The 21,950-nt window shown below is 38.0% G+C and overlaps 1 protein-coding gene across 1 annotated transcript in view; it reads right to left on the reverse strand.

Moving 5' to 3' along the window:
- The window catches only part of exoc4 (exocyst complex component 4), a 163,617-nt gene that overhangs the window by 11,825 nt on the left and 129,842 nt on the right, over positions 1-21,950 (reverse strand). Inside the window, exons 14-17 of the mRNA XM_053508669.1 lie at positions 19,823-20,001; positions 4,064-4,205; positions 2,104-2,282; positions 1,050-1,209 (exon numbers count right to left, since the gene is read on the reverse strand). Coding sequence (XP_053364644.1) covers positions 1,050-1,209; positions 2,104-2,282; positions 4,064-4,205; positions 19,823-20,001 — 660 coding nt within the window. The remainder of the gene's footprint in view (positions 1-1,049; positions 1,210-2,103; positions 2,283-4,063; positions 4,206-19,822; positions 20,002-21,950) is intronic.

Genomic DNA, 21,950 nt, shown 5'->3' on the forward strand with positions numbered 1-21,950 from the left:
CAAATCCGATTGAGATCCTTCAACAGGTCGTGTACGCTCGAAATCCCCTTCAGTGTGGCTGAATTGAAACTATTCTGCAAAGAAGAGCGGGCCAAAATTCCTCCACAGCGATGTGAAAGACTCACTGCCAATTATCAAAAAAGCTTGATAATCGCAGCCGTTGCCACAAAGGTTGACGCAACCAGTTATCAGGTTTGGGGGCAATTACTTTTTCACATAGGGTAAGGCAGATTTGGACTGCTTTTATCTCCCAATAAATGAGATCATCATTCAAAAACTGCATTTTGTATTGACTTGGAAGATCTTTGTGTGATATTTAAATCAGTTTGATGATCTCAATTATTTGAATGTGACAAATATAGTCTGATATGAGGCAGAGGTTAGAAATGAAGACATCTTGCTTACTAGTATTAATTTTGTCAACGAAAATACTGACGGAAAATATTTGTTGACGAATAAGTTGACCTGAAGGCATACCATAAAAATCTCAAGGTAGTTTTATAGCCTCTTTTTGATAATTGTTATGTTATGTATGTTACTGTATACAGTATGTGAGGTATTTTATTTTATAGCTATACTTACAACACTTCAAGTGTGTTAATTCATATATATAAAGTTTAAATACTGTCCAAACTTCTCCAATTGTTTTGTAGTTTAAAAAAAGTAAATTATTGGACATGCAGCAGTTGCTGTGATGGTTAAAACATTAGATGAAAGATAAATTTTAGATGTTAAAATAATAACAAAAAAAAAAGGGTTTTGGATTGACTGTAGTGTTAATTAATAATAATTATTGCTAAAATGTTGGGTTTTCATTGACTAAAACTAGACTAAAATACTTCCTCTGACTAAAATGCCCAGACTTTCAGTCGACTAAAACTTGACTGAAACAAAAATAGGACAAGATTGACTAAATGTAATAAAAACTAACAGGGACATTAATCCCAAGACTAAAATTGAAAATACCTGACAAAATTAACACTTTTGTTCACAAGGGAAAGGAACAAACGCTATAAAAGCTAAGTGATCAGACGTAGCGTGTGCGTTACCTAGCGAAGTCCAGATCGGCCTCGCGTGACATAGTGATGTTGGTGAGGTTCTGCTGGAGCACGAAGATGTTCCTGCACATCTTCTTGATTCCAGACTCGCTGATGCGCTTGAAGTACTGAGCGCCATTGATCAGGATGCAGGAGATCAGGTGGCCCAGACCTGTACACAGAGAGAATAGTGTGATGTTCGGTTGATATTCTGTTAATACGCCGGATTAAGCGCAGGAGCAAACACTGTTACAAAAGAATGGAATTTTAAAAAGCATGAAAGAGAAAGGAAAGATCCTTCAGCACATCAACACACACACACACACACAGTTTCTACCAAAAGTGGTGCAGGAAAGCCATCTTTAACAAATATATATACACTGTATATATTTATATGTGTGTGTGTTGTTAACTATAAACTTATCTGACGTGAAATCGAACACGCTTCTGCGGATTTATTTTCCATCAAAGGACTGGAACTGTTTCTCCGCTCACCGTGACAGAGAGCCAGGGCGCTGCACCAGAGAGAAGTTCTAGCTAGGAAATCGTAGTCGAGATGAGAGAAGCTTGCCAATGAGATAGAAGAAGGGGGGCGGGGCTTCTACATAGCGCCGGATAATATCAAAGAGAAAAACTGTCAGCCCTTCCAAATGTAATGTGTTTTTATTGGGAGAAGACAAAAAAAAACGTCTCCTGACGCTTAAATGTCGAGTTTCTGTAAACAATAAACTAATTGAGAGCATTTAGGAGCGTGGGTTAAACACCTGTTCGATTACGACAAGGTGTTTTGTGTTAAATATACTTTCCGGGTTTTAAATGCACGTGCCTGAAAGCTCGCGCTATAAATCCCATCAGATCTAATACTCGATTCTTAGGTGCCAAGTGTCATTTAGTTTTTACAGCACAGCTTTTTTTTTTTTATAGACGCTCTTCAACCTGTCATATACAATCTGCCCAGAATAACTTGCAATTTATTACCTACATTATGAGCTTATTAGCCTATAAATGCTCACTATAAACAGCTTCAGTCAAAAACACACACACACATGAACAATCACGTACTCACCTTCGAAGATGTACTGGAACTTGTGCTGCTGCAGCGCGGCTCCCATCACCTCCTCGATGGCGCTGATGTCCTTGTTCAGCTTGACCACCAGGGGGTCGTAGTCCATACTGGCTGCGTTGGCCACGATGGCGTAGTTGCCCTGCTTGGCCAGGGGGATGAGATAGTGGAAGCAGTGCACCCTTCGAATAGAGACAGAGATTAGAGTAACAAAAACATTTAAGCTCACTGTGATGATAAACAGCCTCCTGCCACAAACTTCTTCAACAAGTGTTTATAGTTCAGCACTATCCTTCTAGGATTTTGATTAGATGCTAAAGGAAAATTAAACCAGTTCAAGTTCTATTCTCCTTAGTTGTTGTCTTTGCTTGATGCAGCCCAATAATTCGACCCTTCTGAAAATTATTATTTTTTGTCCAGGCACTGTGTATTCTGTTCTGCAGGTCATTACAAGACCTGTTTAAATAGTTAAAGTAGATCATCTACACTCTAACGTATTGCAAATATTGGTCCATGATCTCAACCCTTTTTTTGTTAGATCAAAATGCTTCGTTTAAAAAACTCAACACCCAATCAGACATTACAGCTAGATCTCAATGCAATAGAGTAGAAACTCTTAACAAAATGTTTATGCTGCCGATGCGCAGGATTACTCAATACGTCGGATAGAAAACAGGATGTACACCCTTAGCGGCATTCATTTCGTCCCTGCATCTAATGATTCATTTACTGCACGCTTATACATTTTGCGTCTGATTAAACCACAGGAAAAACAAGCTATAATCTAAAAGCGTGTGCTTTTCCCTCCACTCGACTGGCGTCGTTCGGACCCAAATGAAGATACGCCCTCCGGCTACACCTTCATCAGCCTCACATATTAAAAAAAAAAAGAAACAGAATCTCCGCCACCATTAAAAAGCTATAAGTGCTGCCACCCTGCCACCGAACCATGAAGCCTCCATCTTCTCCTCCCTTGGCTTAATTTACTCCCGAGCACTGTCGAGGGAAATCTGCTTGATAGGGAAAGTCAATAACGTGTGACACGAGAGCAGGGAGTTATTGTTTCCGAACCATCAAATAAAAGCGCGTAAGCTAATCGTTATCTGGGCTGAGGGGTTGGGGTAGGGTGTGTGTGTGTGTGTGTGTGTGTGTGTGTGTGTGTGTGCAGTAATGCTGGGTGTTGATGTAAGGAGAAAATACGACGGGTTAGCATTATTCAAGACGGTTTTATCTGTAAAGCTGTTTTCACACTTCTGTCTTTACAGAAATCTGGATATACAGCTTGGACCGGTATTAATTCTTAATGAACTGTTCACGCGATTGCATATGTTACCGACAACGCGAGAGCTAGAGGGTGCTGGAGCGGTCTTTCAATCCTTTAATCGGTTCGAACTTGATCAGCTTTCGATATATCGTCACTAGTCGTCTGGATGGTTGCTATACTAGTCACGCGGAAGGAAAGCCTACCAGAGCTAAACTTTAAAACTACACGAGATTAACGTGTGCTCCAACATCTCTGACATTTCCACAAGAGCTCCTTCATTAATATGATGATGATGAAGAAGAATGCTGCTTGGAGTCTCAAAAGAAGCTCGTGCTAATTTGCGATGGTTTTCCAGAAGCAAAAAAAAAAAAAAAACCTGACCTTTACTCCCCCTTATGTTTGAGATCTTAGGAATTATTCTTCTTTTTAAATGCCATTGTACATGTGTTTGAGAGTAGATGTTTCTTTTAACCGCCACGTACAAGGACGTGAAGCGTCTCAGATGATCTCTCGCCTGTGAATCGATTCTTAAGTCTCTTCACAACTTTTTTTTTTTTCCGGTTCTGTTTTTTTTTTTTTTAGGTGAAATCGTATCATCAGGACCTAAATACTATTTACATCAGCCTGACACCTGGATCCAAGCCGGTTTGGTTGACGTGACATGACGTGGATTGGCTGACCCCTGTGGACTGAACTCACCTGACCTCCAGGTGCAGCACAAGCAGGCAGCGGTCAGCGATGTCCTGGAAAGACCTGGTGAGGTCTGAGAGGGTCTGCAGGATGTGCTCTCGATTGCGTGCGCTCTCGCTGCTCGCCTGCGTGTCCGAGCCAGGGGACGGACCTACACACACGCATACACACAATTATGACCTCACCATGAACTTGGAACACATTAAACACATTAAAGTTTATAACCACATAAAACACACACACTTTCTCAGACAGACTTTTGACTTCACATACAGCATACAATTCAGAACTTGACTTCTTTTTCTTTTAAAAACAAAACACACACACACAGCCTTGGTGTGACAGGGATTGATAATGGGGCATTTTGTGTACGTGTGTGTGAGTGCGAGTGCGAGTGTGTGTGTAGTTGTGTAAATCGATGGCCATAAATTACACCAGAGCAGATCAGAAGTAGAAAGATTTTGGCACCACAGCTTACCTAAGAGCCATTTTAGTCAATGAGTCACAGGGACGCACAAGAATGCAGAGTGACTACTAATAGATATATGTGTGTGTGTGTGTGTGTGTGGTAAATCAATAAGAGAGAAGATGGACAATGACTAGCTGAAACTATTCTCAGCGTCTGTCCAATCTTTTGAAGGTCTCACACACAGACAGACAGACACACACACCGACACACACACAAACACTTACTGTATCACCCATAGCACATTTTGATCACAAGTTTATCCGCACAGATGAAACGCAGCTACTGGAGCTACTGTGTGTTCGTTATCACAAGATATCTAAAGTTTAAAAAAAAAAAAAATTCAAAAGAGAGAAGGCCATGAAATCTAGCTTAGGGTTTTAAACTCAGCAGGTGCCCCCGTGGATCAGTGATGTGAGGTGCAGGGATTTGACATTTCTCTCTAAAGCATGGTGTTAGTGTGTGAGATTTAGCGAAGGCGCTCCCTTATTCGTGCTGTCCTTTAAAGCGAAATAAAACCGAAATAAAACCTTTTCACTGTGGCAAAATGTAAAAGTAAAATAGTAAAAGTGTGTTTTCTGAGCCACAGATCGGAAATCATGACAGGATACAAGTGACTGAGGTACAGGAAAGGAAATGACATGGAATACATCATCTTTAAAAACAACCAAAAAAAGTAGATGGCTCCTTCTTGTTAATCAATTTTCACACCAGAAATATCCTTTTTGAAATTTCAGTAGTCATTACTTTTTAATTTCTTACTAGTACAAACAGTATGTAAGATGTGATATAATATAATAATAATAATAATAATAATAATAATAATAATAATAATATAAAAGTAAAAAAATGGTTTAAAAGTAACAGTCGCTGTTTCGACCTAAATGTATTACGCGGCTAAAACCAGTTTAAAAACCTGCCTTCCAATGTGTGCTTTTCTAGCTGGATCTAGTTATACCATCATACGTCTGGGGTGAAGCTACAGTATATGTAAACTAGTGTTAATTTTTCAGTAGTGTCAGCTACTATATATATATATATATATATATATATATATTTTTTTTTTTAATCAAGTTTTAGTCGACTGAAGATCTGGGCATTTTACTCTAGTTTTAGTCAGAGAAACCTTTAAGTATTTTCGTCTAGTTTTAGTCAGAGAAACCTTTAACCCTATAAAGCCTGACACATTTAAAAATTGGAATGTGTCTGGTGTGATAAAATCCGCAACCACCATTTTGAAAAGCTAGAAAATCACCCCTCTACTACCTGCAGTACAGTGAAAGTCCACAAGGTGGCAGAATACACGTAACAAATTAGATACAATAGGTTTTCAAAGAAAGTATTGCTCTCATTGAGTCAATATATGTCTTAAAAACTCGTGTATCAAATACGATACGTGCGGTTTTAAAGGGTCAATAATTATAATTGTCTAGTTGTAGCCAGAGGAACCTTTAATTATTTTAGTCTAGTTTTAGTCAGTGGAACCTTTAAGTATTTTAGTCTAGTTGTAGTCAGAGGAACCTTTAAATATTTTAGTCTAGTTGTAGTCAGAGGAACCTTTAAATATTTTAGTCTAGTTGTAGTCAGAGGAACCTTTAAATATTTTAGTCTAGTTGTAGTCAGAGGAACCTTTAAATATTTTAGTCTAGTTGTAGTCAGAGGAACCTTTAAATATTTTAGTCTAGTTGTAGTCAGAGGAACCTTTACTGTAAGTATTTTAGTTGAGTTTTAGCCAGAGGAACCTTTACTGTAAGTATTTTAGTCTAGTCGTAGTCAGAGGAACCTTTACTGTAAGTATTTTAGTCTAGTTTTAGTCAGAGGAACCTTTACTGTAAGTATTTTAGTTGAGTTTTAGCCAGAGGAACCTTAACTGTAAGTATTTTAGTCTAGTCGTAGTCAGAGGAACCTTTACTGTAAGTATTTTAGTCTAGTCGTAGTCAGAGGAACATTTACTGTAAGTATTTTAGTCTAGTTTTAGTCAGAGGAACCTTTACTGTAAGTATTTTAGTCTAGTCGTAGTCAGAGGAACCTTTACTGTAAGTATTTTAGTCTAGTTTTAGTCAGAGGAACCTTTACTGTAAGTATTTTAGTTGAGTTTTAGCCAGAGGAACCTTAACTGTAAGTATTTTAGTTGAGTTTTAGCCAGAGGAACCTTAACTGTAAGTATTTTAGTCTAGTCGTGGTCAGAGGAACCTTTACTGTAAGTATTTTAGTCTAGTCGTAGTCAGAGGAACCTTTACTGTAAGTATTTTAGTTGAGTTTTAGCCAGAGGAACCTTAACTGTAAGTATTTTAGTCTAGTCGTAGTCAGAGGAACCTTTACTGTAAGTATTTTAGTCTAGTCGTAGTCAGAGGAACATTTACTGTAAGTATTTTAGTCTAGTTTTAGTCAGAGGAACCTTTACTGTAAGTATTTTAGTTGAGTTTTAGCCAGAGGAACCTTAACTGTAAGTATTTTAGTCTAGTCGTAGTCAGAGGAACCTTTACTGTAAGTATTTTAGTTGAGTTTTAGCCAGAGGAACCTTTACTGTAAGTATTTTAGTCTAGTCGTAGTCAGAGGAACCTTTACTGTAAGTATTTTAGTCTAGTCGTAGTCAGAGGAACCTTTACTGTAAGTATTTTAGTCTAGTCGTAGTCAGAGGAACCTTTACTGTAAGTATTTTAATCTAGTCGTAGTCAGAGGAACCTTTACTGTAAGTATTTTAGTCTAGTCGTAGTCAGAGGAACCTTTACTGTAAGTATTTTAGTCTAGTCGTAGTCAGGAGAACCTTTACTGTAAGTATTTTAGTCTAGTCGTAGTCAGAGGAACCTTTACTGTAAGTATTTTAATCTAGTCGTAGTCAGAGGAACCTTTACTGTAAGTATTTTAGTCTAGTCGTAGTCAGAGGAACCTTTACTGTAAGTATTTTAGTCTTGTCGTAGTCGGAGGAACCTTTACTGTAAGTATTTTAGTCTAGTCGTAGTCGGAGGAACCTTTACTGTAAGTATTTTAGTCTAGTCGTAGTCAGAGGAACCTTTACTGTAAGTATTTTAGTCTAGTCGTAGTCAGAGGAACCTTTACTGTAAGTATTTTAGTCTAGTTTTAGTCAGAGGAACCTTTAAATATTTTAGTCTAGTCGTAGTCAGAGGAACCTTTACTGTAAGTATTTTAGTCTAGTTGTAGTCAGAGGAACCTTTACTGTAAGTATTTTAGTCTAGTTGTAGTCAGAGGAACCTTTACTGTAAGTATTTTAGTCTAGTCGTAGTCAGAGGAACCTTTACTGTAAGTATTTTAGTCTAGTTGTAGTCAGAGGAACCTTTACTGTAAGTATTTTAGTCTAGTTTGAGCCAGAGGAACCTTTACGTATTTTAGTCTAGTTTAAGTCAATAAAAACATAACATTTTAGCAATAGTTATTATTAATAATTACTAGAGTCAATCTAGTCTGAAAAAAAATATTTGGTTTTATGCAAGGAAACGTACCTAAGGGTCGAAAATTTAGCCCCAACCTGAATAATCAGTGTATCTGATTGTAATCTGATAGTCATGCTAAAAAAAAAAAAAGACTAAAAAGTAAACTAATGCATTTATTCAAGTGGCACATAATTGAATAAAAACAATAATAATAAAACAACAGTTTGTTTTATAAATGCTAATTTCTGTAACGGTCTAAACAGGTCCTTTCTTTTTTTGTTAAATGAAAGTTTTGCAGGTCCTTAATTAAGTTGTTTAAACTTGACACAAGTGCTCAATTGATGCACTAGTTTTATTTAAACACACAAAAAAAAATAAAGTTGTTTTTCCCCCCTTATTATTTATTAGAATAAAAGTCTTGCTGCAGTCAATAAGTTGCTGGCGTTTATTAAATTCATTAAAAAAACAGTAATGGTGTATAAATTCCTCGCTTGTTAATTTATCAAAAACAGCGAGTATAAAAGAAAATACTTTGCGCGCTCCAAATGGAAATAACTGCAGAAAAGTCTAAGTGTGTGTGAGTGTGGTGTTCCTCTAACATAACTGACACTAATTTTACCATGATTACAGGTGTTTTTTTATTTATTTTTTTTCCCCACACAAGAAATGCTTTCACTATAACTCCACCTTTTTTTTCCCCTCACGGTACAGAACTTCCACTTTGTGTGTTTGCTCCTTGGCTAAGTTAATTAAAGAGCTCGTCTTTAAGCAAACTGAAGACAGATAAGGCTCTGTTTGACGTGTGGGATTAAAAAACACCCGTGATGAAAAGCAAATATCATACGGGTGACTGTGTGATGGAATATATCGCTTATCCTTGCTCATTCGGGAGCGAACCTTAGAGTCCTGCGCAGACAGTCAGCTTTATCAGGGGTCTGTTAATAACCCCGCTCGTACCTTTTGCGGACAATCGCTCTGTAACGGTTTACTATAAATCAACTTATAACCTAGATTCTTTGAGTTTTTCATTAACTGAGGCTTTTAATTTCCTGTATTTGATATATATATATAAAATAGACATGATAAAACCACCATATTTTTACTCGCATCTTAAAATCTGGCTTCAACGACCTCCCGAGTTACATAACACCGTTCTATAGTTTTTCATTATATAAAGACACAGATGGTGGTGGCGGCGGCGCACTATTTATACATCCCAATCACGTGCATTAGTTTGCATGCTGCACACAGGATGCACACACCTCCCTACTTGAATTGAGGGATAAATGAAATAAATTCATAATGAAAACAGAGAGAGAAAGGCAGAAAAAGCTCGATAATCTCCGTAATCTCTGGGTAAAGTTTGTTTTTCTTTTGATCCTCCACCTGCTCTCCAAGCTCTATTTATTTCTCTCAGGAAACTGTAGAGTTAACACACACACACACACACACACACACACACACACACACACACACACACAGAGAGAGAGAGACAAAGTAGGCAAATGACTGAACTTCCTGCATAGTTTGAAACACTTGAAACACTGAACATTATGCGGTGTGAAATCTGTTAAAGGAAAATCACTCACAATGAGATCATGTGAAGAAGCACATCTTTCAATCTTTAACAAATTTCCAGCGATTATAATATTAATTTAGAATGACATTGCATCATGCATTTCATGACTGTAAGCTTACATTTCATCAAAGAATATAATTTTGCTCATTATCATTTACTGTACATTATAGGAGTATAACAAACGCTCATTTTTTTCACTGGCCACTTCTCCTCATTCTTAACGTTAAAGGGCTACAAGAAGATCACCAAAGATTTACATATCAGTCAAAATACTGTAGCAAAAGTGATCCAAAAATTTAAGAAAGATGGAAGTGCAACCATCTTACAGAGACGTTCAGGCCGTCCACAGAAGTTAACATCTCGACAGGAGCGTCTTCTAATGAGAAGGGTTGAAGAAAATCGCCATGCAAGTTCACTGCAGTTAGCTAAAACAGTAGAAAGCCAATCTGGAGTGACCGTTTCCCGTGACACCATACGGCGCACACTGCAGAGGAATGGCATGCATGGGTATCGTCCACGAAGGAAGCCTCTCCTAAAGCCCATGCACAAAAAGCACGCCTAGAATGGTGAAGGTGATTGAATGGCCAAGTATGTCTACTGATATGAACTCAATCGAACACCAGTGGGAAATTCTCAAGCAACAAGTTGAGCATCGCTCTCCATTCAGCATCAGGCTCAATAAGAGGTTATTCTTGAATAATGGAAAAAGATAGATGTTGCAATATGTTGCCAACTTGTTCATTCCATGCCTAGAAGACTTGGTGCTGTCCTTGAAAATCATGGTGGTCATACAAAATACTAGATGTAGTAGTTTTTGTCGCGGGGTGTGTTCTTTTCTGCTTCAACCAATTTGAGTAAAAAAAATGAAGATTTTGTGATCTATTAACCTTAATTTCATGCTATGAAGTTAAACAAAAATGCCATAAAACTCAGCCTTGTGAAAATTTTGGAAATAGATTTTTTGTTCATTGAGCTACTGATTAAAAAACTGATTTCATTTTTGCTGAGCACTGTATCACTGTAACATTATATCTCAATAATTGTATATAAAGTATTATATAAGATTTTACATATCTGTCCTTAACTTGAGTAGTTTTACTAGAAGATACTTTTACTTACACTTCACTATAGCAAATACCTGTACGTTTACTTAACTACATTTCTGTGTGCCGTTGTGTTACTTAAAAACAATGGTGTGTAGAATTTAAAGTATGTATCATTTGACGTTTGTAGCATTATGTGTAGCCTTCTTTACTAATGCAACAGGTGTTTGAAATCAGAAATTCTCAGAGAATTTTTTTATGTGAAAAAAAGCTACTGTGAGCTCAAACAAGCCCTGTACATTTGATACCTAAGTAAATCTGGTGAAAATTTAATATTTCTGTACTTTTACTCAAGTACAGAAGTAAATGGAGGACTTCTACCTTTACCATAGGGAATCTCCACATTTACACGTACAGGATTTGTGTACTTTATCCACCTCTGGTTTTAAAAATATAAAAGAAAAAAACTATGAAGCAAATTACTAAAAACGATTAAAAACCACTTTAAGTTCACATGTACTGAAACTAGAGACTCTTTCCACAAACCTTAAAAGAGACTATTATGCAGAATTTACTTTTTTGTGTCTCCATTGTGTGTGTACAAATGGGAGGAGAAGAAAAGAAAAAAAAAATGCTTTTTGCTCTTTTTTTATTTTTGGGTGCTTATTTTTGGGGTATTGGGTAGGGCTGAAAAAAAAAAAAAAAAAGAAGTTAGACCCCCTTTCTTTAATGTGACCTCATAGAAGAAGAACCCCTCCTCTGGCTTGTTTTTTCAGCTCTGCTGTGCTATGAAGAGGCGTGGCTCATCAGCAGCTCATTATCTGAGAGGTATTTCAGCTGGAGCATTAACACACACACACACACACACACACACAAACTGGAGGAGCTCCGAAACCTGTGATAACTTCTTAAAGATATAATAAAATATACTGTAGGAGCTTTAAAACAAACGTTGTAACTATATTGGAAGAACTGCATTAATTGTAGCTGCATTACTGTCAGAGCTGCTGAGATCGAAAATCAATAATGGGTGTAGGCTTATCAAGATTAATGTCTACTGGGCCGGATACATGAAAAAAAAAAGTCTGAGCTAGAGAGGCAAAGAAAAGCAATTCAACATCAACAAAAACTGAATATGTACCATTTTAGACAAGATTTTCAGAGTAAAAATCAGTGACTATGTACATTTACATCCTCGACTTGTATACAGTGCAGATCGAAGGTTTTCAGACACTTACAAGTATTGCACATTTTAATTTATTTCACACTCATTCCTAAAATAAATTAAAGTTAAAACAGGTGTTTGGAGTGTTTTGTTAACTGGTAAAAATCAAATACTGAAATATAACATATCATAAGTATGCTTTTGAGCTTCTTCTCTTATCGGTGGTCCTTGAGATGCTTCTACAACTTTATCGTTGTCTACTGTACCTACGCCTAACGGAATTAATTAGACCTAATTAGAAAAGGCGTGCACCGTCAACGGTGAAACCAAATCCAGGAGGTTGTAAAAAAATTATCTGCAAACCTAGGGAGATAGGATTGTGTTACGAAACAGATCCAGGGAATGTTACAAGAAACCTTCTAAAGCACTAAAAGCACCAAAGGGCATGAGAGCCTTCATCCTTTTTAAATGGAAGGGATCGGTCAGTCTTTCCAGATCTGGCCACCCAACCAAACTGAGTAATCAGGGAAAAAACGGTCTTGATCAGAGAGGTAACTAAGAACCTACAATAGGGGTCACTATAAAGAAGATTATGAGTTCTCCTGGAGACGGGAGAGTCTTCACAGATGGACAGCACTGCAGCACTCCACCAGTCAGACTTAGATGTAGAGGGGACAGACTGGAGACACTCCTGACTAAATGAAACGTGACAGCCGGCTTGAAGTTTGCCAAAAAGCACCTAAAAGACTCTCAAACAAAATTATCTGATGTGATGACACAAAGATCATTAGAAACACAGGCACTGCACATTACCTTATTAACACCATCCCTACAGTCAGACACGGAGGTGGCAACATTATGCTGTGGAAATGTTTTTCTGTGAGATTAGCTATCCCGAGTGAAAACCTCCGCCAGAGTGCTCAGGATCTCAGGCTGGGATGACTGGTTTTACAGTCCAAAAAAAACATGACCCGAAGCAAACCATCAAGAGAACACAACTAGTCTGTAAAAGTCCTGGAGCAGCCCAGCCAGAGTTCGGACCTGAACCCAACGGAGAACTGAAAATAGTTGTGCTCATCTAAACTGGTTGCGCTTTTATAATTGTGCCAAGAAGAATAGAAGAACCTTCCAAAAGAAAGGTGTGCCAAGTACTACTGTAAGTAAAGGGTCTGGATACTCACGTAAATTGGATATTTCAAGTCCTTAGTTTTTAATGAATTAACAAAACATTTCAAACTCTTGTTTAAACTTTGTCATTGTGGCAAAACCTGAAAGGGTCTGAAAACTTTCCGCCTGCAGAGTACACTATACTGTAATTACGTCTTTTGCAAATTTATAACACAAAATTTACGCTAGGTAGAAGCACAGGGTTATTTGTAAATGATAACACAAATCTTAATAAAAAAAAAATCTTTTTTTTCTGTCACCATGTGCTCCATGTTTCTTAATATTTCTAGCAGTGTTTATATTACAGATGATGGTTCAGAGAAACAGAAAAGTGAACTGTTTGCATTTAGAGACAGAAATCTCTATGTATATATATGTGTGTGTGTGTGTGTGTGTGTGTGTGTGTGTGTGTGTGTGTGTGTGTGTGTGTGTATAATTAGCACAAGCAAACAGAATTGCGTTTTTTTCTGGTTCTTACACAGTTTACAGTTCTGGACTGCAGCCATGTCTTAAAAAGGAAAAAAAATAACTGGATGCAAAAGCAATCAGCAATTAACCCTGAAACGTGGGTTTATGGCTTAAGTTTGGAAGTGTGAACACATGCATTGAGCTACAGTTTTTTTTTTTGTGTGTGTGTGTGTGTGTGTGTGTGTGTGTGTTGGGCTAGCAAACTGCTTGTGTATTTCAAATCCTGGCATGAAAGGCATTCTCTGATCCATCATCTACTAATATACGTGTATTAACGTGTGTGTGTGAGTGTGTATCTGTGTGTGTGTTTGGACATATTAATTTCCAATGAAACCCTGTATGTGTGTACACCTGTTTCTGTCTTTCTGTGTCTCCTGTTGTGAGATCAAAGCAATGGAACCACCCTTTCTCTCCCTCATCATCCCTCGTCCCACTTTGATGATGCGATCAAACCTGCGCCGCATGAAGCCGCCAGTTCGGAACAGCTAACACACCGACGTCTCTCTGTCTCCACGCCGGCACGTGAGAGTCTCTCTTTTGCCCCTCCTCTTTGAGTTCAACTCTTTTCACGTGTCACGTTTTCTGTCTGTCTTACGAGTTTTTTTTCCTCCCCTAAACCGTATCCTGCCTGAGCGTCTGTCGGTGCCATCTGTGGGGAGGAAGAGCCTCGGAAAGAGATGAGGGAAGTGTTAAAGAAGTGACAAAAGTGCTTTCTGAGATTCTCCGTGATGTGATGATATAGGCGTTTATAAATATCTCTCTGCCTTCTGAAAGGTTGATGGGGATGCGTTTAACGAAATGTTGGCGCTGATACTTTTTTTTTTTGGTTAGTTTACAGCGAGTGCAAGTTGGAGGAGGACCAATGACTCGCCTTAGAGTTTATTTCAATCTTCAATCTTTTTCTGCACTAATTACTTCCTCCACTGCAGCGCTGGCACTCGGTCAGACTCGTGTCCTTAACATAAAAACATCAGAACCTTAGAGGTGTTTAAACTGATTATAAACTTTATAATGCGAAGAACTTGAGAAACTTTTCCACACTTGGTCTGAATACTGCATTCTCAGCAATCAGTGTTTGTGGGCGGGGCTTATCACCACAGATTTGCTTTCTCTTAGTACACATTGTTTTGATTTGATACACGACTTCGCAACTGTTTACACAGATTTGTAAAGTATTAAACACTGGGTTCATCTATTTGGGGTTTTGAGAAATATTTTTTTAGACTTTTTCAGTTTTTTTTTTGTTTGTTTTCTCTCTCTTTTGTGACTGCGTAAGATGTGTATTCATATAGCACCGTGAATGGGAAATAATCAGAAAACCCTAGTCTAATGGAATCCTTCATCTATATCATCACCATCATCATAAAAAAGAAGAAAGTGTTAATTTGTCACTACACTGTATAAACTTTGGACATGTCTTGTAACTAAGAATTGTTAAAATTGTCTTCTAAGAATTTTGAAAATAAATCCACACTTGTGTCCAAACTTTTAACTGTTACTATACATTTTAAGTAAACTTTTATCCCAGATTATTTTGTTAGAGTGAAGCCTCGGCGCCCCTGGAGCAGAGAGGGTAAAGGACGTTGCTCGAGGGTCCAACAGTGGCAGTTTGGCTGTGCTAGGGCTAGAACACCCAACCTGCTGATCAGTAAGAGCCTGATACACTCATCTACCAGGATGGGTTCCCAAGGCTTCTTCCTATCGTCATCTCAGGAAGTTTCTCTCTTTCCACCATCGTCCTCGACTCGCTCATCAGATACGATGTGTTAATTGTTTTAATTCATTTGCATAAATGTTTCCTTCAGTAAAGCTGCTTTGCGACAATGACCAATGTTAAAAGCGCTTTAAAAAAAAAAGGAATTAAATTGAACTGAACCAATCACGTTACAGTCAGCATGCAGCACTTTAAGAGTTTCAAATTTTAAGCTTTTGGACCGCCGCCAAGGTTCACATCATTGTCAAGATGACCGGGGGGTGGTTCTCTGGAGCATTCGCAGGCTCGGAAAGAGCTTTCGCACTACACCGAAACATACAGAACATTCAGGTTAAACGGAGAGGGGGGGAACAAGTGTTAAAACTAAGCTTAGCCGCTGGTCATTAGTCACCACGAGGTTTAACTCTTACTACAGCATATCATGAAAGCTGCAAAAAAAAAAAAAAAAAGGTTCCTTCAAGCATAAAATAATTCTGACCTCTGCAGCCTGAACTGGCACTAATCCCAGAGCAAGAGTGAAAGAAAGCAAGAAAATGAAAGAAAGAAAGAGACTTATGAATTATGCATGCGCTCATCTGAGAGTGTTGATTATTCATCTACAGTAACGGCACTAACTTCTGCATAAGAAGAGCACAGCTCTGTGACCTCTGACCTTCTCTCTGTGCCTCCACAGCTACTGTGTAACTCAGAGATTCAGCCCTTGGGATGAACACGGAAGAAGAAAAAAAGTTTTTTTTTAAATTAGAAAAGTGAGTGAGGAAATCGTTTAAGGTTAAGACACAGTGTGCATGTCTTTCTCTCTCTGTGTGTGTGTGTGTGTGTGTGTGTGTGTGTGTGTGCGCGCGCATACATTATCTTAATAGTAGCACCAAAGGCAGAACTAGATGCACATCACTTGACCTCCAATTTCTTTACACAGCACCAAAGGCTACAGAGCTACAGCGCACTGCGTTTGTTTACTCGTTAAAAAAAAAAAAAAAAAACGAGTCTCCAGAGACACGTCCAAAGCACTAGTTAGTCTTAATTAAGGTGCACTGTTAAAGCCAGGACCATTAAAGTCTGCAAACAGGGAGGGGGGAAAAAACAAAACAACAAAAAGAACACCCTAGTGGTCTCTCTCTCTCTCTCACACACACACTCTCACACTCACACTCACACACACACACACACACACACACAAGCTAGCATTAACTCATCTCTATGACGCTAACTTCTAAATGTCATTCACCATCAGCATTATTAGCATTTAGGAGAAAATATTTCTAAGGTCATCTAAAGCAAAGTTTCCCTGAAGGCCCCTTACAGAAGTTTATAGGCCGTTCTAAGATTTTTGTTCATCATCACGTATTCCACAGCAGAAATATCGATTGGTGGAAGTCAAATCATACTGTAGTGTACTGTAGCAGATTCAGTGCTATATCATCAGATATCAAATCGCTGCGTTACGAAATAAAAATCAGAGCGTGGCAGATTCAGTGGTATTGTCTCATGGTGAATTTCTGCCTCATGGACTGAATGTAGAAATAGAGACTCTGAAGCACATCACATTGCAGCAGACAATTATAGCTTCATCCGATATTACATTGTTTCCTTATGACTGAATCATAATAAAGCAATTTTTTTTTAAATCGAATATCAAATCACTTCCTAACGACTATAAAAACATACTGTAGCAGATGCGATATCAAATGTTGATTCCTTACGACTCTAAATCGAATCGTTCATAAAATACGTATATAAAATCGGTTCCTTTTGAATAATTTCAATTTAATTATTCAATCAATCTCTTATCTAATATTGCCTGATTTCCTAATCATATCATTATCATCAAATATTAAATAATTTCCTTATGACGCTAAATCGCAGCAAGTTTTACTGTATGACAATCAAATCTTGAATCATTTTATAATGAATGACTCTGAATCATATATGGCAGATTCATTCTTATCAAATATTGAATTGTTTCTTTATATACAGCAGTTTCATAAACAAGTCCTGAATCACTTCCATATAAATCTAAAATTTATGAGAATTACACAAATCATTTTTTTCTGCTGCTTCACTGTCTTTAGATCTTTTTCTCAGATGTCACAATGGTATACTAAAGTATAATTACAAGCAGTTCATAAGTGTCAAGGGCTTTTGTTGACAATCACATTAAGTTTATGCAAAGTGTCAGTAACTGCAGTGTTTAACCTTCTTTTTCAAGACCTCTTTTTTGTGGACCTCGGGGCCATGTCCGTGGATCAATCTTCTGTGGCTCCTCGCTCACTTCATAGGCTCACTAAGTAGGTGGTCTCCACTTCTGCAGGTGTGCAAAAGCTCAGGGCTGCTGGAAACTAACTAGAGCATGCAGGAGATAGCTGGGCACTACCTTCACCACTTTCCTCCCCTTTTTTCCATCCTCTTTCCTTAAACTCTTTCTTTTTCCCATTACCCTAAAAAGACTGACCCTTTTCACGCAAGACCTCGTTTTGTGTCTGTGGCACCACTTAGCAAACCTGTTACTATATATGAGGAATATGAGGAAACCCACCAAGCAAAGGGAGAACATCCAAACTCCATGCACACAGACCCCGAGGTGGGAATCAAACCCAGACCCTGCAGGTGCGAGGTGACAGTGCTAACCACTACGCAACTGTGCCGCCATATAGCAGATTTATTATCATCAAATATCAAACTGTTTCCTTATGACTCTCCTTAATATCATAGCAGATAAATTAATCATACAATATTCAAAATGTAGAAGATTTATTCATATGAATATGAAATATCAACTTGTTTCTCGATGGCTCTGAATCATACTGTAGCATTCCATATTCAATAAGAACAAATCAAATCGTTTTTATGACACTAAATCATACCACATTATAGCAGATTTAATCATATAAAATTGCTCCTTAGTATCTTCTAACTCTTATATAGTAGATTAATTACCACCAATTATCAAATCATTTATTTATACCTCTGAATCATATGGTATTGTAAAAGATTCAATATCATCAACTGTTTCCTTGTGGCTCTGAATGAAATATTGCAGCGGTGTCAACGATGTCATCACATGTCCAATCTTTTCCTTATGACTTATTGCATTAATGAAAGCAGATTGAAAGTTTTTTTCATGACTCATAGTGAAGCAGTTTTAATCACATCAAATATTGACTCCTGTTCTTATCATTCCGAATCAGATATTATAGAAGATTTAATGATATCGTTAAATATCGACTCTTTTCCTTATGAACTGAAATTGTATCATGGAGGATTCAGTGGTGTTATGAAATATTGAATCGTTTATTTATGAATCTAAACTGTACCCTATAATATCAAATTCTTTCATGACTTATTGCCTTATAAACTGAAATTACATCACATGAGGAAGTCTGAGATCTATAATTCTTGTGCTAGATACACTGATGTTCCCTTTGATTCACTAATACAGCCTGTGTAGATTTAACTGAGCATTTCTTCATAATAAATTAAAATCCAATTAAATGATGTACATTAAATAAAAGTAATGTTAAATATTTTACTCTGACGGGCTTCGAAGTTCCTATATACGATAAAAAAATAAATAAAAAAAACTGGTTGTTTATGTACGTGGCAACCTCAGCTGCAGCAACCTCATTTCTCCTCTCGTCTGCTCCAACCACTTAGCATCACCTGCACCTGTTTCTCGCTGGTTCATGCCTTAAACTAGATGTTTTTTATGGTTGATATAATGATGTATATGTCACTGTGTGGCTTAACAAACAAAACAAAACAAAACAAACAAACAAAAAAACATTCCTGTGAAACTACTCAGCTACGGAGATGGAAATTAGAGGCAAAAAAAATATTCACTTTAAAAATACAAGAAAATATTTTTATCAATTTAATAGAAAATTGCAGTTCCTACTGAACAAAAAGCTTCTTCAACACACGCACACACAGAGGGGCTACAAGTGACTGGAAGCTAGCTGCCACTCAGGCGGTCCAACAATGTCTCCGCCTGGAGAAGAGCTGCTCTCTGCCTATCTCTCCATGTTTCATTCCATCTCTGGCTCCTTCAAGGTCACCTGAGAGGAAAAGAAGTCCGTCCTGCCCCCCCTACACTCGCCTTCGCTACACTCCAAAGTGAGCATGGAGAAGCTCCTTAATCTCGCCCACATTACACTGGCGAGCGTGTATGAGGCTGCAAGACAAGGCTGTGAGAAAATGACTTGTTCATACCTGACTGGGTCTGTAATATAAAATCCAATTTGGGTAGGGAGCGCGCTTGGGTGGGAGGTGTGTATATATGTGTGTATATATGTGTGTGTGTGTGTGTGTGTGTGTGTGTGAAGAGGGAGGGAAAGGGGGGCTTTAGGAGGAGAAAGATAAGGGTTTTTCCGTCGCTGACGGTCCCGTCAGCTCTGCAAACACTAAATAATGAACAATACTGAGGCTGTCCCGCCATGATAAAACACTCCATTACTGGCAGTGCGCAGAATTAATGATAATTATGCCACGTCCTCCACACTGCTCTTATTGAATTTTTATCTACTTCTGGAGCAACGCTCTCTGGAGCACTATTTGCTCCTCCTCCTCCCATACCAAAAAAGGGGGGGAAATAACAATAGATTTAGAGAGGAAAAAATATAAAAAAGTTAATTTACTGTTTTGAGAAACAGTAGAAAAGCCGCCGTGATGTAAAGAGAAGCAGACGGGATCCTCACAGGAAATGTGCAACTATTATATTATACTAATTACTGTACATTTTTTCTCTCTCTCACATCACACACACACACACACTTACTGGAGGTTTGGGGGAAGCTGGAGAAGAAGCCTTTGAGGGAAACCGCCAGCCACTCCATGCTTTCTTGCAGGTTTGCCAGAGCCTTTAGGTCACTGACGTCCCGCAGAATCTCATTCTGAGGAATCAGCTTGTCTCCCAGGTTCCCCGTCAGGACCTCAGACTCCTTAGCAAACGCCGCCCTGAGACAGGAAAAGGGAAGAAGAAGAACTGTAAGCGGATAAAAGGATCGAATCAAAAGCAGGCGCTTTTGTCTTGACCAACAACAGGTACGTATCACGTGAGGTTCTGAAGATCAAACCCTCAAACATACAGTAGAGAACAGAAGAGCAGAGAAAATAGGAGAGAGGAAAATATCATAGGAAGAAATGAAAAAAAGTATGAAAGGAAACCAGAGAAACGGGAAATGAGAGGAATGAGGTAAAAAAAATGAGCAGAAGAGAGGAAATGGGAAAGTAAGAAATAGGAGGAAGAGTTGAAAAGAATTAATGGAAGGATCTGTGCGAAGAAAAAGTAAGAAGTGAAGAAAAAAAATGTGAGTGAGAAGGAAAAGAAAAGGAAACAGGAGAGGATGATGAAGAAAAGGAAAGTGTAAAGAAAGTATGAGTAAAGATGTGTGTGTGGAGAAGAAGAAAATAAAGATTAAAGGGAAAAGTGGGGAGATAAATGATACACAGAAGAGTAGAGGACACAAGGGGAGAGAAGTAGAAACAGAAAATTAAACAAGAGATAAGAAAACTGTAAAGGAGCAGGAACAGGAAACAAAGAAAAAAGCGTACTGTGTAGAGGAGAGGAGAGGAGTAAACAGGCAAGAGAGCAGGGGAAACTTTAAAGAGCATATATTATAAAAAAACTAAATTAAGCACTTATATATTTGGACATCTCATGGCTCTCTAGTGTGTTTGTGCAGGTGCACTCCCTCCATTCTCGTCTATAAATGAGCTTGAACAGACTGTTTAAAATGTCCCCACTGGTATGACATCATTCCAGACGAGAAAACAAAAATGGGGCAAAGTCCCTCCTACTTCTTGACTAATGGCTCTGTTTTCAGGACAAGCCCTGTTTTCTGTAATCTGATTGGATATCAAACTGTACTTCCACAGAGGGACAGTAGCTCAACTAAATTTAAAGCTACAGACACCAAAGCTGCGAGTTTGGAGAAGGAGTGAAACTGAGGGGTTTTTATTTATCCCAAAATACAAAGTCCAAGAGGTGCATTAACTGGAACATTAACAGACCTCTGTGATTTATGTTAACTTTTAACAAAAAATGAGTTTTAATTACAGTTTGTAAAGGAAACAAGTAAAAAAAGAAAAATTAAAAACAAGAGGAAATAGGAAAGCAGTAAAGGAAATGAGAGGACACGGGTGAGTAGAGACAAAAAAGCAAATGAGAAAGGACAGATGAAGAATTAGTAAGGAAAAACATGAAAATAACTAGGGTATGAAAAGAACAATGAAACAGGAGAGGAAACGGTAAGCAGGGGCATGGAATATATTATATAGAGAATACAAGAGTAGACAAACAGAAGAGAATAAAACTGTTTAAAAAAAAAAAAAAGGAGAGAAACAGTAAAGCCAAGTGAAGAATACACTGAAGGTGAGAAAAGGGAAACGATAAAAGAAACAAAAGATGGGTAAGTAAAGGAAATTAAAGTGGAGAGGAGAATGTAATGAAAATGAAAGAAGATAGAGTAAAGGAAACAAAAGAGGAGAAAGGACATAAAAGAGGAGAGAGTAAAGGAAACTCAAGAAGAGAATGTAAAGAAAACTCAAGAGGAGAGAGTAAAGGAAATGAAAGAAGAAAGAGTAAAGGTAAAGGAAACAGTAGAGGAGAGAGAGTAAAGGAAACAGAAGGAGACAGGGATGGAAAGAGGCCAAGAGGAGAGAGAGGAGAGGGAGAGGAGACACGATGATGATCTCACGCTCCTTTAAACACAAGATGGCTGGTTTCACCTTCTTAAATGGAGCATGTCTGATAGACAAAGCAGAAAGTTTGTCAAGGAAGACACTGCATGAGCACAACGCAGGGGGCAGAAAGATCAGACGGATTTTAGCCTGAGTTTTAGTTAAGACAACATGACATAAGCGATTTAAAGGGAAAGGGAGCTAATTTCTCTGTAAATAAAACA

This window comes from Clarias gariepinus, chromosome 12 (assembly GCF_024256425.1).
Source record: "Clarias gariepinus isolate MV-2021 ecotype Netherlands chromosome 12, CGAR_prim_01v2, whole genome shotgun sequence".
In the NCBI taxonomy this organism is placed as follows: Eukaryota; Metazoa; Chordata; class Actinopteri; order Siluriformes; family Clariidae; genus Clarias; species Clarias gariepinus.